The 18,419-nt window shown below is 43.6% G+C and overlaps 1 protein-coding gene across 1 annotated transcript in view; it reads right to left on the reverse strand.

Moving 5' to 3' along the window:
- Window positions 1-5,089: 5,089 nt before the first annotated feature.
- T265_15644 (hypothetical protein) overlaps window positions 5,090-18,419 on the reverse strand; it is a gene marked incomplete at both ends in the record, with an annotated part of 38,477 nt that continues 25,147 nt past the window's right edge. Inside the window, 2 exons of the mRNA XM_009178849.1 lie at window positions 5,090-5,205; window positions 6,919-7,211. Of these exons, the coding sequence (XP_009177113.1) occupies window positions 5,092-5,205; window positions 6,919-7,211 (407 nt within the window). The remainder of the gene's footprint in view (window positions 5,206-6,918; window positions 7,212-18,419) is intronic.

An 18,419-nucleotide genomic window follows, 5' to 3' on the forward strand; every position in this document is an offset into this window, starting at 1 on the left:
GTATTGCTAGTTGTGAATCTCATGATTGTACAAGGACTGGGATACTGCTAGAGCGCCCATACCTGGACAGGAGGACGATTAGAGTCCTCAACCAAAGCCTTTGGCTCAAAAGCCTAACCGCAAGGCAGCGGTGTTTGGCGGGAAATGCAAATGCATTACCATTTCTACGGAACAAGTCGCCACATGTTCCAACCCCCAACCTGAAGGGCCAGGGGGCTGTGTTTGCCAGACCCGTAACGATTGACCAACCTGGTATGAGAGACTGTGTGCCATGATAACACTCTCCAGTATAGCTCAATGGATCGCTGAGGTGCGCAAACCGTCACACCATGGCAAGGTCCAGTCTCTTCGTGACTGGCTTCTTCGAATGGCTTTATGATATCGTCCTTTTTATTCACCGAGAGAACAACTTACTTCGTAATGCAAATGTTCCGTCTTGGGGATGCGGAGTGACTATCTGAACCAAAAATGCATCCGTTCGGTTAAGGTTGCCTTCAATGTGGTCTGCCTCAATGAAGAGAACTTCATTTTGAAAGTAATGAAATCCTTAGAAAATTCAAGACACGATAGCTGTACTTTCTATGGTGAGTGCATATTAGCGTCATATATATGTCACAAGCTAAAGTCGTAAGCTACTTATTCAGACTTCGAAAGACAAGTATTCCCCGAATTCAGTCACTTCTCAGTATAGTTTTAGCCGGTCTATCTTTCAAGAGGTTCGGTCGCCACACCAGAGCTTAGCGTGGTAGAGAAAGCCGAGACTTCAAACGTGTTGATTCTCTACAGAAAATTTCCAGATGCTTATCTTATCATCCAGGCCTCTATTGGGAAATTCGCCTGTTCTTGGATTAGCCGAGGCTAGAGTTGAGCCTCAGCGATTTTATTGAAGATCTCCGGTCGTTAGTAAATACCGTGGTTCTACTTTTTTCATTGCTGTTGCAAAAAATGCGCTTCAGCTATTCAAGGTCAGTAATCTATCTTCCCGTAAATGAATTTGTCTTAAAATCGTGCAAAAACACAATAAGAAAGCCTCAGTATCACAAGTGTCCATCCCATGATTAGGAGAGACTGTCTGTTGAAAGGGGCCACTTTAGCTGGTTCTTGTAACGATTCTTCTAGCGATAACGGTTGTTTCACCTTATTTCGCCCCCTATTTATCTTCGGAGGATATGTGATATCGCCTAAATATTCTCACCATCAACTATTTCAAGGTCGTCTGGCGTTAGCCTTATCAATTCAGGAGTGACGATGCTGAACATGCAGCAGCTGACTACGGCCATCACAACAGTCATTAGTTTCATGCTATACGCTCATCATCGTGTTTTTTCTGCTTCTTAGTGCCCATTTAAACGTGATGCAATCTTTTCAGTTCGTGATGTAACATATGCCTACTTCTTGTCCCATCTAAGACGATATCCAGATCCGGCGTCTCTTTCAACATAATCAACCTCCTTCAAGGTTTGGTGGTTTTATTTAATTATTCAGGAAACGTCAAATTCTTTCTGTGGAGGTTCCACGGTGGTTTAAGTTTTTCTGCGGCACACACTACTCCCACTTTCTCTGTTCAGATTTGGCATAAACCACATAATTTTCCTAAACACCTTTTACGTTAAATATGTCTATCAGAATTTGTTCTAGTGCAGTCTTTTTCAACCTTCGCGATCAGACTATCTTCACTATCGTACGCCTTGCGCAAGAATAGTTTCGAAAGTATTTCTGCCGTTTTAGAACTTAAAATACAGGCGGGAATGTTGCACATCCTTGCGAGCAACTTTCGTGGGAAGCTTTTGGCTAGCTCTCCATGCGCCCCCAAATGTTCAGAATTAGGTGAGTACAGTGACTGAAATATGCTCACGAAATGCTGATGCAACCTTCGTTGGGCAACCGTGGTTAGGACAAATTATCAATTGACAAAATTAAACGCAATTTCGGGATGAAGAAGCACTAACATGAAATGGGTGCTCTGAAAATAGGGAGGTTCTCTAGAACCTGGAAAAATGTGGTCGATGCAGCCCATAAGTGGCCGAAATCACACCTTGGTCTCATGCGTCAGGGTTCCACGGACCGGTTTAATCCAACAATGAATTAATGAAGTCAGAGACCCCAGTATGATGGAGAACAGATTAAAACCTCTAGTTTTCATAGTTGCCGATAAGGACAGCTCGTCCCTCTAGGGTAGGCTTGCTCGTCCCATACGGAAGCCAAAGACAAGTACTAACTGCTGGGTTGATCACTCCGCTTAAACAGAAAAGAAGGAAGGTTTTTGGCACCGAAAATGCCGTGAAACTTGAGCGGGGATGCGCACAGATACAGATCGAATGTGAAAGGTTGTTCCATGTCTACAGTCCACGCTTCTGTTACAGACATTTCAAGGGGGTGTGACAGGTCACTAATCAGACTGTTGTCCGAAAAATTCGGCTGAACGGTCCAAACTCCTTTTATTGGATATTAGATAACTGTTGTGGTCCTTAGTGGTTTCACTGACAAGAGGCTTTCAATGGCCTGCTGAACGTATGGAGTTCTAACGCTCCATACATGTTCCATTTCTTCGGTCTTCAGGAACTCCCGGGCTTGTGGTTCTTTGTGGACATTTGGTTTTACTTGGCGTGGCATGATGTATCGGGGCGCATTGTGGTTTCAACAGAATGAAATCTGTAGCCAGACTTCTTACAAGCTCAACAGGCTTGTCGGAGGCCTGAGACTGGGTTTTGGTGCAATTAAAAATTCCGGCATCTCGTACAGCTTTAACTATCTTGCTCCAGTGATTCCTAGCTGACGAGAAGGTAGGCGTTGAAGTCAGCTGTAATAGCCTCTTTGGGTTTTGGGATCCGTGACTTCCCAGTGGCCAGACGAAATGCTGTTTCCCGGAGACCTGGAAAGCGGAATGAAGACAGCAACAAACAAGTATGCGACCGATGTCTACGTAGGCAATCCAGGAGCAGTGACAAGAAGCGACCGATTATGCCACCAAAAGTGGCAGCTTAGGATCAAAATGCGTGAGAAACAGTTTCGAGACGATCAATTCTTAGATATCAAAAGACCGTTGACACTCCGTGGTCCATGTCCATTTGGAATTTTCAGTCAACAGTCGATGAAGCAGGACCCTTGTGCGAAAATACACCGTAACGAGTAACCAGACCCAGGAAATAACGTAAAGTCGGTACGTCGGACAGCGGCGGCCTCGCTTTGATTGCTGCTACGTTGTCAAGATCGGGCTGTAGGCCAGAATGGTCAATAATAAAACCAAGGTATCTGATTTGCGACATGATGGCATGGTACGGCAGAGAAGCATCATTGACAACACTAATGATGGTGACGATACACATTTCAGAGCGGACTCGGAAGCCACATTCACCTTATCCAGCTTGGCATAGAGACCCTGTTCATCTGACCCGGTTAAGATAGTATCACATAAATAAGCCACGGCACCTGGTATATCACTCAACATTGTGCCCCTAAGCTGCTGAAAAATGGTGGAAGCATTCTTCACTCCAAAAGAAAGACATTTGTATTGGGACAGTCGTTTGTGGGCATTAATCGTCAACAGCTGCTTAGATTCGGGTGAGACTGAAACGTGTAGGTAGACATCTGCCAAATCAAGTTTTTTGGAAGCATTTTCCCCAGTTTAGTTTCGTGAATAAATATTGATGTGCTCCGGCGCAGCATTTAATCCTGTTGAGAAATCAGCACACAGCTGGATGGACACATTTGCTTTTCGAACGACAAAAATGGATGCCGACCAAGATGAGTAATTAACCGACTTGATTACACCAGCTGCTTGAAACTTATTCAATTGTTCTACAAGAGTCATTGCTGCATAGGAGATTGGACGTTTCGGCCGGAAAACAGGCTGGGATCCTGGCTTCAGCGATAGAACAGCGGCGAATTTGGTGCACGGACCGAAGCCGTCGGCAAACACGCTCAAGTGCATCTTCCAAAACGAATCAGGCTGTTTTTTTCTATTATATCCGGTGTTGTCGCCTGTGTTTTGTGACAGATATTATTGAGTGGTCTGTCCAAAGGGTTTAGCTTGTCAGTCCAATCTAATCCTAACAAATCCAAAACAGGACGATCGGATACATGACAAACGCTACTTACAATAATATAGTCGGAAGTAATTGAACAAATGAACTCGCCAGAGTTTCAGTAAACTGCCTGATGCACAGCGTGCAACTTGGTTGGTTTCGGTCAATGGTAGGCTGCCAGAACTTTTCTAAGTTTTTTTGAGATGATGATGTCTGAACTCGTGTCAAGCTGGAGACGAACAGGCGTCCCGTTAATATGCACGAATAAATATTTTCTTGGCACACGGGCTCCGATGAGTGGTTAGAATAACGCGCGCCTTTGAAAACTTGGAACTGGAAAATCTGATCGAAAAAGGCGTCCTGGATGCTTGTCTCTTTGTACGGGGACATCTGCTGCAACGGTGTCTTCTAAACGGACAAAAGTCACCACATTTCAAGCATGCTTGGCTTCTTGCCACTACGACGGACAGTAGGCCTCCGAATCACACGAACAGCACTGATGGGATCATTTTCTTTTATCATGGCAACATCATGCTTCAAATTCCTCAGAAGTTGACATTCAGATGTATTGTTCTGTACTTGACATCTGGATTCTGCTAGCTGAAAATTCTTCTTATATCTGCGTCTCTAGGAGACTGCAACCCGCATACAAATATAAGACATCTGAGTTCATCCGCTGTCATACTTCGGAGTTTGAACCGTTTACACACCTTGTTGACTTTATCTGCATAAGTAACCCGGTCTTCAACAGCATTTTTGCTCAAACTCATACAGTTACATCGAAGGCCGAATAAGGAAGTCTGTCCGCCAAATATTGAAGATAGAACGGAAATGGTTTCACCGAAAGTCAGCTCGCTTGAGTTTCTTGGCAGGATGTAGTTTGTAAAACGTTCGTGTTCGACAACTCCGATTTTCCTGACCAGTTGTCTTGCTTTCCAGAAATCTTCTCTGTTTCCCAGACCCACTCCGAACAATTCTTCATGTTTGCTGAAACATGAATCAAAAGTAATACATGCGATCGAATCGAACTGGGATTCAGGAATTGCGTTGAGCATTGTGTTGATCACTGGGGCTCAACAGTCTCGCTGAGCAGCTTGTGCAGTGACAATTTCTGATTCAGCGTCTCGATGAGCTTCGGCTGCGCCAGCTCAAAATGTTGCTGCTGTTTTTTGAGGAGAAACTGCATCCGTTCAAATTAAATCGCCATTGTTAACACCCCTCTGCCAGCGTTGCGTCGTAGGTGACGGTCTATTGGTTGCGCCTAAACTGAGTCTGCCAGACCACGCAGTAAGCAGAAAGCAGAAAACCCAAAATATGGCTATACTGCCAGGACAAACACAGCCTCTGCGTTAATATATAGGATGGCTGAGTGGCTAATTATAGTCGTCCGCTGGTCCAGTCCGTCCAGCCAATGGCGAAGTGAGAATTCATACCCACTCCACTGGCTGCATGCTGCTAAGCCGTGTTTGGTAAGCTTCGCCAGCGTACCCCAAGCTGTGGTACCGATGGTGAACTTGAGGATGCGTCATTTTCTGCACATGTACTTTTCATGTCTGGACGCATCCTGACAGTTAGAGAATCTGGGTAGCCCCAGCTTAACAACCTGACAAGCGATCAATTCAAATATATTATTCTTGTCTGCAACCTACGTCCTCCGATGTATACGAAAATCCGTACTCAGTTATTATCCAGGATTGAACGGAATCCAGACGTCTCACCATATGAACTCACGCAGGAATGTGAACGTATGCTGATATTGATAAATGATACGAAAATGGCCCACCGTTTCTACGAAACTTATGTGGTTGATCCACTTACTGTTATCAGATATAACGTGTCTTCACACAATTCAGCAAAGCTGTCCGGATTCGCTCTCCGAAGCCGCTCCGGCACTGTGGACTGCGACAACTAGTTTGATTTTCTCAGTTCAGACGATACACTTGCAAGCGAGTATGAAACAGGAGCAAAATTTCCGGCAAAATTCTCTGAAAGACAGCCACTGGACATCTTTAGAACCCCCAGCATTCGACATTGCTCTTCTTCTTTGCAAAAACTACTCTGTAATTTCAATCACCGCGGAATTACCTTACCCTCTGTTCGACTTCAATTTGGTGCTGCCCCAGATAGGCTTAGCAAACTCACGTGTGATCCAACTTCACAAATCGCTTGCGACACATACGCTATAGGGTTTAGATGGACAGTTCATATGCGAGCTTGCATTTCGTGACTCGCATGCCTGGGCCCTGTGCTATTTTCTACGTTCCGAGCACCTGAACTTATTTGGTATTGATTGGATATTTACGATTTATGGAATTTTTGAAAAATTGTGATAGCCCAGAGAATTGTTGTTGACACCACGCGGATTTTCCTTGTTCGGTTGCACCAGTAAGCTTTAAAAATAATGTAAACGCTGTATTGCATTTTGAGTCCAAATAACCCTATTTTTGGCACAGGGTCATGGAATGTGTTCTAAGATGATAGCCGTGCTGTATCCGCCACCCAGTTTACTCCCAATATTTTGTCCAAAGCAGCCGGTATCAAATGCTTCTGCTGAGGCAGAAGACTCAGCACTCGACCGACTTGAATCATTAGAGGTTATCAGTCTAGTGTTCTGTTCACAGTGGACTACTCTGAACAGAACAGATTTCGTTGTGTGTTGTTTTCCCTCCCAGCCAAACATCTTAGTAGTACATTAGCAGATATAGCAGACATGACAGCTTAACAGATGAGCTTTATGTGGAAAGATATGTGTTACATTAGGGTTCCCGTTATTCGCAAAGCATTTTATGAAAAAAGGTATCTGATCACCGTATCAAACAAGAATCAAGATATGACGTGTATTTATGACTCCAGATCATGAGAGAATTTTGGGTCATCAATTAAATCGACTCACCAGTCGTCCAGCTCGGTTATTATGTAAGTTCATTAACATCCGGGCCAGTTCCTCCGAGTATCGGGGATAACTCTTCTCCTTTTCTCTTACGTCGATGAATGTCTTCGCGAAGCGATATGCGTACGCAATATTATCTCCGCAGCCACCCCAAATCCAATCACGATGCAGCTGATCTGGACGGTCAGACTTGTTGCAGCCGCAGGAGTGGAGTCGCGCCTCTTTGCAACTCCGTGCGAGTGCATGCACGACACCAGCGGCTGAGATTGCGTGTGCAAAACTCGCCTCTCGGCTACCTAGATTTCGAATTAAGATAATCGTTTTATAATTCATAGAAAACAACTTCCAAATGCCCATGGGAATAAGTAAATTGTCATTGTTGGTTTGCTCCTCGAAGTAAAAGAACTATTATCAATAACAACTGAAGGAGTTGTAGCTTCAAAAGCAGGAATACCAATCACGCTGCTATTATGCATGATCCACTTATTCATTCTCATCATGAAAAACCAAAACAATGAGATAAAGCTCAAACGTTTTCCTCCCAAGCATGGTACATGCAGTACACTAACATAAGACTAGAGAAGCCGGAAAACAAAGTAGATGTGGTTCTATAGTCACACCGGTCAAACTGTATCACCTCAGAATTACTCAAACGTTGGCCACGAATTAGACAGAATATCAAACAGAAATGTTTGGTGGGTTACCAAGTAAGCCAGAATAAATGAATTAACAAAATACACCCATTTGCAGACAAATTTGGTTTTGCGAGAGACTCACCTGGAACCCAGGTAAATCCCTCATTTGTGAAGTTTTCAGGCAATTGAATATGCTGCGCCAGACCACCTCGTGTCCCAGTTGCTGCGATTTTCAGATATCACGATACATGTATATACGTAATGCATTACTCATAAGGTTGACGAATGATTTTCAGCAACCCTTTGAGTAGTGCACTACGTATATGCAAAACAAATGAATTTAAAATGTGTCCACTTGGTCAAGCGGTGACGTACTTAGGCCAGAAAACAGATCATTGAGCAACTGGGTTGACATCTTGCTAGTCCGTATTCACAGCAACAGCGAAAGTACATCCATGTAGGTAGAGAGCTAGTGCCCTTGCTGAGCAGAGCGGAATGCTGAGAATATGTGATTGACCTTATTTTAAATAATTATGTAGCGCGATCGTGGAAGTGTTTTCACAGGCGTCATTCTAGCTGGCAGTAATACTGTGGATCAGAGACATATTCTGCTGTCCCTGTTGAAACAGTTCCGGTGGTTCTCACTCTGATAATAAAATGACGACACTACTACACTAGCTTACGGAATGACAATCTATCGAACGGACTGCTTCATTCAGCCCGTCCACCCGGTCCTGAGGCACAGGATTATATAGTCAAAGAACTTCGATAAAAAGCTAAAAGGAATTACTCCAGTATTACTCATAACGTTGATGAAAAGCTGTGAACTGCCCACTGCCGTACATTAGCATGGCTAAACCTGGACAACAATTTCCTTCTGTGGCAACGTTTACTCGGTGAGCTCCAGTACAATCCTCTAGTTGCATTGACTGAAGGATGTGCCAGACTGTTCCATAATTTGCTGAAATTTTGAACGAAACTGTCCATCCGATAATACTGAAAGTGAGTGATAAAGTTCTGAGGATCGGTTGTTTGATTCTTCTGCTAGAAATTTATTCACACCTGGAGGAGTTCAAAATAGGGATAACTTGTAGCTCAAGGATATGCAGGAATTTGATTTCTGACACTCCACTTTTTCTGTATTTCCGCTGACGCTCATCAGGTGAGACTAACAGAAAAACCTCAGTGAGACATTTATAAGATCGCTAATAGTTTACTAAGACCCTCCGAAGATAAAAAAAAGTTCATCGTTCAGCTGTAACACCCTTCCGGTGCCTAGCTGCCATGCCACTCGAAGAAAGCACTAGGGCTCGGATACTGCCAGGCTGCTCAAACTTAGACAGTCGAAGTCGAGAGGCAAAGGTCGGGTTCGAACCGCGGACCTTTCGACCAGTAAATTTGTACTCTAACCACTGGGCCATCCCGCCTCCAAGACCCTCAGAATTACTGATCAAATGACTGCTGAATGAACACCACCAGGTGAACCTATGTAGGGAATAGTGCTGCGTAGATGTTTGGATGACAGATAAGGCAGGGTTGTTTTTTTGAGCCGTCATTCTCCAGGAACTTGAAGCTAGCCGAGACCACTGTACGCCTTAGATAAACGAACAGTTAAACGTAGCATTATGGGCAGCATGGAAACTTTTTGATGGTATTATTAACCATGACCCTTTTACTCTTTCTTCTCAGCCCAAATAATACCGTTAACAAGTACTTCAGTTCGATACACGCTTCAGTAGGATGCAAGTGAAGGTCGTCTTCAGCCAATACCCATTAGGTTAATTTATGTTCATTAGGTCAAGTCTTTCGATATCACAGATGGTAAACAAAGCCCCGGTACGCTTGTGTGTAGCAACCGTGTGTCAGTCAGACTCAGCATCGATGTCAACTCCACATTCACAACCATTAGATGGTGGCTTTGATTAGATTTTATCGGATTCGGTCGGAAATCTGTTCGGTCTCAAGGAACGACTAGTTAAGGTACTATTGTCTGCTATCACTAACAACAATGGACGAGAAAAAGTGAATGCGTCAGAATGGATGGACCCTCACCTCTCTAGCTCCAGCTGGTCCAACAAGATGGAGAAGCCTTTTGTGACATACGGTTTATGCCTGGTTGTGTACCCTGTTCAGTCGTTGCTGAGTCGTTGCTTCCACTCTGTATGGAGAACACTTAAACTAGGATCCTGAAACTTGCTGAGGTTAGTCACTCATTCTATCTGGCTTCACTGTTTCGTTCAAGGCAATTTCAGAGCACTATGTTCAGCACCTGCTGTATATAGCATGAAGCCAAAGTTGTTAGCTGCATTGTTTTGGGTGAAAGAGGTATAAACTGATCCTTGAATACATCATACATACAAAACAGAACTCCAAAATATTTACCCAGTTCCGTTGCCGAAGTAAACTGATAGTCATGGACTGATGGAATTAAATTGCAATGTGCTTAAACACTGCAACTTCCAGCAATAATATCTCATTTCCTCATCGAAACCCGGGCATATTTCAAGTGTACAAATATCAAGTTTATCCACTTCTATGCAATTGAATGTCAATCGTCCGTCACACCAGCATCCTTCCACCGTTCATTCAAAGCCAGCGAGGGCCAGCCGGCACGAATGTTATACAGTGCGTAAGTTTATTTGACTGTGCAGGGAGGTCGATTGGGATGGCAGGATATGGTAGATACATTCGCCTCTTTCATGTCACATGGCCCTAATGTGAAAGTTAACATGTTATCCTTTGCTGATAAAGCGCTTACTAGAGCGAACGGCAGGCAAGCCAATTTCGGTCAATATTTCGATAGTGTAACAGTCCGACTTTGGCGTCCAGTGCAAAACTCGGTGGTATAGCAGCGAGAAACTATTGCTTTCACATTCACCTTTGGGTCATTCGAACACAGCATACAATGGATCCATTTTCGTGTGTACTGAAAACCACAGTTTAGAACCCTCACTCAAAGTAGGTGTGTGAAGGGGTCTAGGAAGACAAGTGACCGGATAATAGCTGAAATTCCTCCCCCTTGAGCGCACTCCGGCAGTTATTTAAGATGTGACTGAATTGATTCAGAACACATTTTCATTCCCCACGAAATACTCGGTATATGCAACCCGCTTACTTCATTTTGCGAACGTACATCAGGCCAGAGCTCAATGGTGGGTTTCCCTAACATTCGAAGGGTCCCCCTGAATGGACCTAGGAGCATGCACATGCACGGAAGCCAACATAACCTCCCCGAGTTTGCGCGTCCAATTCATGGTTCCATACTTACTACGAGTACCTCGAGGTGAAAGCAGTTGCTGGAGGCAGCTGTAACGCAACGAAACATTATGATCACTATGGCTCCCTGCTCAGCAATAGCCGAGATCTTGCGTCATGCTTGGACGGTGATTTTTTGCATTCCAGGTAGGATCGGGTATCATCTACGACGGTGGCTGCCAACTTGGCGGTTGCAAATCTATTTCAGCGAGGCTGCGGAGGGTTCCTTTGGGTTATCGTGGTCTATTTGGAAAATATAAGAGAATACGGAACTTACTTGTGCAGCCATCTCGTGGAGTTTCGGTCCCACTGGTGTCTTCACTCTCATACGGGTGCGCTTTATGTACCATGAATGAAAATAGAACATCTGAACCCCGTCCCATTGGTTTTTCCTGATTGAAATCAGTCAACGAACGAGAGTGGTGTGGCTATGAACAGAATGAAATCAGTCAGCAGATCATGCGTAACAGTTGCGCGACTGGCTTTCCTGTTGTTGAAGTTGATGGTTCTGTTTCTACGTTTATCACTGTGAGGCGTGAAGTTACCAAATCCGTTGTTGCGTCGGTAGAATATCTGACTGAATTTTCAGCTCGAAACAAAAATGAAACAACTCCCTCTTTATCTAGCAAAAATGGTCCCAGCAACGTCGATGAGTCACTCAGGTCCGTCGTCAAAATTCCGAAATAAATCAACCTGCGTCGTAGGGTTCATATACTGTATGTGAACAACAATAACGCTGATTAATTCTGCTATCTAAACAAATACAAACAGTATCTGTGTCGCCAGTTAGAGTTATTTTTATCCACAAGCGCAATAAAAAGTGTATTTTCGACGTAAAGTGAACGTTGTGTAGAAGAAACAGCAGCCAGATTTCAACCAGCTTTACAAGGTAAGACAGACATTTGAGACGTAGACCTTTCGCTGATTTTACTTGAATAAATTAACTTGCAAGATGGACTTGGGGAAATTATATATATGTTGCATCGTGACTGGGTACACCTGGACTGAATCTGTCATACTACGTAGTAAGGATAAGGCAGAAAAGCCGGAACACTGCTGTACTGTCAGGACAAACATATAGAGCTTCTGCGTAAATATATAGTCTGTCTAAATGGCCAATTATGGTCATTCGCTTGTTTGTTCTCTCCAGCCAGTTGCGACGTTCCTGCCGTGAACATTTTCACACCCACTCCACTGGTTCGCATGCTATGAGCCGTGTTTAGTAGGCTCCGCCAACGCAACTGCTATCCGGAATCTGTGCTATCGATGGTGACCTCGGGAAGAACCCCTACAAAAATACCTACGGCCTAAAAAGACGGCGCCGAAACCCTCGCCCCGTATTCCTTACCGAACTCGATGAGCTTGAGATCAAGGGGGTTAACTAGATGGAACACCTGTGAATTTAATGCTTGTCACTCGACAATGATATCAGAATTAAGTGGAAAAATTTTCTTTTACAATCCCACGGAGGATATATAAGAAGCGAGATAGTACTTATGAAAGCGCAATTATGGGAGAAATGTCGTCGATCGGCATCGTGATTACACGACACGATAAAACTATGCACTTTACATGTAAGGACAGTCCAGTATTTTCTACAGCAGGAGTCGACAACATTCTCGTGAGCCAACGGGAAAGCTGAAGTGTAGAAAATAAGCACTGAGGATGAATGCTACCCGGCTTGATATACATGAAAATATTTATCAACTCACGGTAATATCTGGAATAAGAGATAACGAATCAGCCCTAACGGAAAGGGCTATACAACGGACGGATATGGGCCGAGTAAATTGAGGCTCACAGCCACCAAAGCTGTGTTAATTCTGCGTATGATATCGGTCTTTCAATTATCTGGGTAGGGCTGACCTCAGAGGTTAGTAAGCACATACACTGAACACAACAGTCTTATTCTGATCGGCCACGCCCATAAACACAATCTTAGTCACACAGAATCCCAGTCACCCTATTAGCCTTAACATGACGGGTGAACAGACACAATGTCACATACCATACCACACACACATAGCCCCCTTGTAACCATCTTGACTGTGCAGACCCTCAAGAACAGTTATCCCTATCCGATGCATCGGAATTGTTATACCCCAATCGACTTTGAGAAAGGTCGACCAGATGACATATAAGTTATCCCAGATGATGTTCAAGCTCCGACATGCGGGACAGGTGTTACAATATCTCAGACCCTCTCAAGTTGACCTCCAGCCTTCTTAAAGGCTCTACCGATGAACTGTGTTCAACTCATCTCAGTAATTTCGAGTTTACTTTTAGTAGATACTACCTTTCAGAGTTTTTTGTTTGGTGTCCGTCACCAAACACAACCCAAAACAGGTTCTCGAGTTGTCACTTCAATTCGTTTAGGTGAACGACAGGGCTGGCTCATTAAAGTGGTCATCGTTTACGAAAAGGTTGATGACAATGACTACTTCATCTGTTCCGGGCGTTCTCCACTTGAGTGAATATTGGTCAGGTTTGAAAAATTTGACTGACTGAAACGGTCCGAGGTAAGCAATAGTTAACTAAGCTGATTTTTAATCTAACTTTCACATAGGGAGGCTATTCTGAAGAGGTTCACCAATGAAATATGGGATCTGACCGAAATAATTATCTCACCTGAAGGTTCTCTTCAAAGAAGAGAATTAAATGTGTTACCTGTCACCTGAGGTAGTATGTGACACGGACCTTGTGAGTCACGTTATCAGTTAACCAATCACTTTTAGTTGTCCTTGGAAGTTTGCATATTTTACGAATATTTTCACCCGTGATGTGTTAGTTAGACCATGTAGCACCGGTAAATACGCTGCGTACGAAAAAGTAACTGTGTCAAAGACGGTGGGATCCTCATTATTTGGTGCAAGTTAGTGCGATCTCTATTTCCATTTTAACTTCGCCCAGCACTGCATCTGGATTGATTACTTTTAAAAGAATGCCTGAATAATCTGCGGCTGCACGTCACCATACGTCCAGTTTTGACGCTATGAAACGTACTACTTCAAGGCAACTCCGGAATAACTCCGGAACACTATGCTTCAACTGTTCCGGCTGCTTCATACGATCTCAGCAGGGATCATTTTGAAAAGCTGAACCACTTATCCCTTAGTTATGTACCGCCTTGTTATTTACTCATGGCTTAGTCCCACTCAGACACCACTGCGCCTTCAAAGCTCGAACGATTTTCCCAATTTATAGGTTACCCGATCCGTGCGTTGCATTTTCGCCCACGTAGGCACCTCGTCTGATCCACACCTCATTGCATGGGGAACGGCAGACCTCGCCTCGGGTTTGTAGGAATGACAGGCAAGTGCAGACCATGATCTTACTCCTCCTGTTGTCCTTCTCGGAACCGGTATAACCGGATATACAATGCATCAGGCACCTTTAGGTATTTAGGGTACCCAGACTCGTTGAGCTTCAACAAGCGGGATGCTGATTTAGGGGTGAGCGCATAAATAACGCAATATGTCCTATCTCGCCAACCATTAAAGATACCCCTGGCCACCGCGTGCAGTCAGGAAGCGACAGCAAATGACCAGACTTCCTATGACACCGCGTAAAAAGAAAAGTTAACCCCGAAACTGTAAGCGCTTGTAAGTGTTACCTGTTAAACAGCTTTGCTACTTGAAGCTCCACGGGAGTTACTCGATGGACCACGGCATGTCAGGAATAAACTTAGACGTATCTTTCTAATCTCCTCCAAAGAACTTCAAATAATTTTCACTAGTTTCGAAGAATAAACTCAATGAGCAATGTGAACGGAAATAAGTGTTGATCGTTCATGGAGAGCAGTAACCAAAGAGCGATCAAAGTTAAACCAGTTATCAGTTTACTTCATTGAATTATGAGAGCTATCGTAGTGCAATTTGTCGATTGGGGAAATCTGTTTTTAGCCTCTGTGCAAGACTTTGTAAGCCATCAGACACAGAAAATGATTGAAAATACAGGCGTGAATCATCGGTTGACCGGCTGCAGTAATTCGGATTCAGTTCTCCAATAACAACTCGATCTTAAAACATTAGTCAAGCCATTGTAGAAGCTAAGACAAGCTGAGACAAATTGAGACTGGAAAAAAAATTCGTCACCTAACGAGATGACATGCTTTTCTTGACAAAGGAATAAGCATGAAGGACTAACTAAAACTCTATTGATTGTTGGTGCTCGTATGGATATGAGATTTGTCGGCATGTCTGTCTTTCACGGTGGAACCCACCTCAGAGAATACAAATTGACATTGGCTGGAGGCAGGATGATAGGTAATCGGTGTACGAGTTTCTTTATATTGCAGGTCGCCGCTCCCAAAGTAAGGATAAATTAGCGGTATGTTTGAGTTTGAACTGTCTCCTATACGGTTCGCCCACCGCCTGAATAAAAGGCTCACATATCCTATTCTAAATTTACATAGAAAACAGATGACATTCCTCGTCCTTTCTAGGTACACCGCACCCTAGTAGATAAGGCCAGCATACTTCTTTTCGATCACTCGTCGGCCGCACTTTACGTGAAGTTAAGCAGTGAGCCAATAGATCGACAGACCTCTCCTATTCAGCCAGTAAGATTTTCCGTAATATTCAGCAATATACTAGGTTATTAGCAATGTTGTGGAATGTAGGTAGCTCCGGTGCGCTGTTTGGTTGTTGGTCTGTTCGCCGAGTGGAACCCACTCAATCCCGCACTGACGATGTCACCTCGAGTTGTGATGAAACGTTTGCAATCCAAGCTCGGCGAACAGACCAACAACCAAATATACTAGGTTGTATAGGTTCCTGCTACTGCAGTTTCGTTGACCAGGAATTGGGAGATTGAAACGCTCACTATGTAAGGGTAGCCTTCGAATTTACATCAACCTCAAGCCGTAACTGAAAGCCAGGTTAAATGTGATTGACGAACTATACGGGTGTTTACTTGACAATTGGCAAAACCTCTTGTTTAGTAGATTTTTCGGTAAAGTTTCCTGTTAACATCGACTTAATTTGCACATTAGTGTATTTCGCCCGGCGTGAAAAATTTGGTGTTCAATCAGAGCAAAGGGTCGGTGGAAATCCGTTGACTACGCCTACCTGATGAGCTCCAAGCAGAAGAGAACTATAGTGGGCCATCCAACAGCACTCAGCAACCTGACGAAACATTAGGTGACCTTTGTGCGGAACACCATAGATCACGGATTCAGTTAACAGACGTCGCTAGAAAGTGAGTGTACTTCATCACATGAAGTTTCTTTCTGTACCGCAGTTCTCGTCTTCTTTGGCTTCACAAACCATTATTTGGTTTTCGATATAACAATTGTTTGAAACACGACGACGTTTGTGTCCGATCTCAACTAGTATTAGGAGGGTCAGATTCCTGAAGATTATCCAAGAATACCTGAAACTTACTGAGATCCTCAAATTCCACCAAACGCCGATCAGACAGCATTGGATGGAAGTCAGAGAGTCCCCTTCAAAATATAGCGCGAGACAGCCCTGGATTAATGTCCACCAGTGCTCCCTGTATATAGAGCCCGAGGCCGTTGTACTTTTCGCACTCATTCCCTTATTCAAAATAAAGTTGTTGTGTGCCCTGTCGGCGAGTCTTTTTTTTCGGCACTAGGCGCTGGAGCGGGAAGAGCAGTCAGCTATATCAAATAGTATTTGGTTCACACACGTTTCTGAAATTTTCCACATTGAGTCTTTTTTTCGGCACTAGGCGCTGGAGCGGGAAGAGCAGTCAGCTATATCAAATAGTATTTGGTTCACACACGTTTCTGAAATTTTCCACATTCTACTCTAACCTTCGGTATTCGCGGTTCACTGTTTGTTAACCGCTTTGTCGATGGTTGAAGTGTTTTCGAGATGGTAGAAATCTTAGCAACATGCTATTCTACTACCATTTATCATCATTTTCGGTAGAATTTTATCACCTATATGAATAGGTCGGTAGGAAGCAGACGGCTTGAAAACAGTCTTCGAAGTGCTTCCTCTTCCGGCGCACTCTGTGCATGACAGTACTGTATATCTATTTTAGATGGATATAGATGGTGCAACCTAGATTGTTATCGATGGACACAGTTCTGCTTCAGAGCTTTCCATTACAGTACGAGCAGTACACAAATCTTTGGATCATGCAGTACGAGTTGGGATAAAAAGGCGTAGGAATTGAATAACGGTCAGCTAAACGCTTCTAGTTAGCCGCGCCAACTTCCGGATTTCGGTGCTTAGTGTCAATGGTACGAGCGAAGTAAAGCCGACACCACAATCTAAACGTTTTTCACTTCAGTGTCAATGTAGAAATCTGCAGATTTATTTCCATACACGCAAACTTTGGTCTTCATTCCAGACAGAAAACACATGACTAACTTGTCAGTTTTGCTTAACCAGCCAAGCTCTAGCCTTTGAGAAGTGAGCTGACAATGAAATAAAAATATAAGTTACTTTCGGACGATTTTTGTAAATAAACATGGGCCGTTTATGAGGGCCGAATCACTTGTAAAAACCTCCAGCTCTTGCTGTTTAGGGCACTTTCTTGTGAGCTTTGTGTAAACCCATTGCGTATTTTCTTTCAAGTTAGTCATTTCCACTCTTGACCCTACTCTAAAGTTTCAGCTGTCTAAAAATCTTTATAGTGCTGGTAGGGTATACAGTGATTTGCATCACCCTCGCGCAGCAAATTTGTGTTTAAGGATGTCGCTGCTTTTTCTCCTGCCTTCACTTCAACATTTTAACTATTGGTTTTAAAATGTACACAGACGTTTGGCGTGGATATTGTTCCTGTTAAGATTAAAGAAAAGAACGACTCTGGTGCTCAGCTGACAAGTGTGCCAGCAAGAGTGCTTGCGCATGTAACTGTCAACTTGGGATGACTGAAACATGTTCTCCGCCAAGCGATTTCATGTCACAGTTGTTTTTCCGTCCCTCATCGTCTAAAAGCATGCTGGTGGCTGTTCTTGTCAGTAATCAAAATGTAAGGCTACTGGTAAATAACCACGCTGAAATAAATGGTTGCATTTTAGTTACATGAATATAAAATATCAAACGCTGGCAACATGCATTGCCAGCGCTATTCAACCTCAATTATGCATCATATTCTGCGGTTTCATTCACAATGAACTCTGCGAATTTATCTATAAAACAAACACTTTATCACCGAGGGAACTTCTTCTGAACTTTATCCTCAGGAAGTGACCATTTATATGTGCAAATTCTCAGGGATATGAAGGGTTTCGTCATATTCATTGTACTTCTCTACTGAGGCTTAAGAGTATTCTGGAAACCGCAAAAACAAGTATACTGGATGACTGCTAAGGAGAAATTGTGACTTCAACAGAGGAATAACCAATTAGGGAACTGGAAGGCCAATTATAGTTCTGTTACACACGTTTCTCACAAGATGAATCAGACCACTGGGACCAAATGCAAATGTTTTGTTTCCGAGCGTGACACACACAGGACACTGACGCAAGAGTAGGGAAACTGGTGGGACCGAAACCCAAGACATGTCAATACAATAACGCCAGTCAGCCTGCATTTTCTCAGTGCATCTAAATAATACTAAAGAGTGGCCATGAATTAGGACCATCCCAGGCAGAAAGCGCGTACCCGTTGGGTCAAACTATGATGCGTACAATGT

Source organism: Opisthorchis viverrini (genome assembly GCF_000715545.1).
Source record: "Opisthorchis viverrini unplaced genomic scaffold opera_v5_683, whole genome shotgun sequence".
Taxonomy (NCBI): Eukaryota; Metazoa; Platyhelminthes; class Trematoda; order Opisthorchiida; family Opisthorchiidae; genus Opisthorchis; species Opisthorchis viverrini.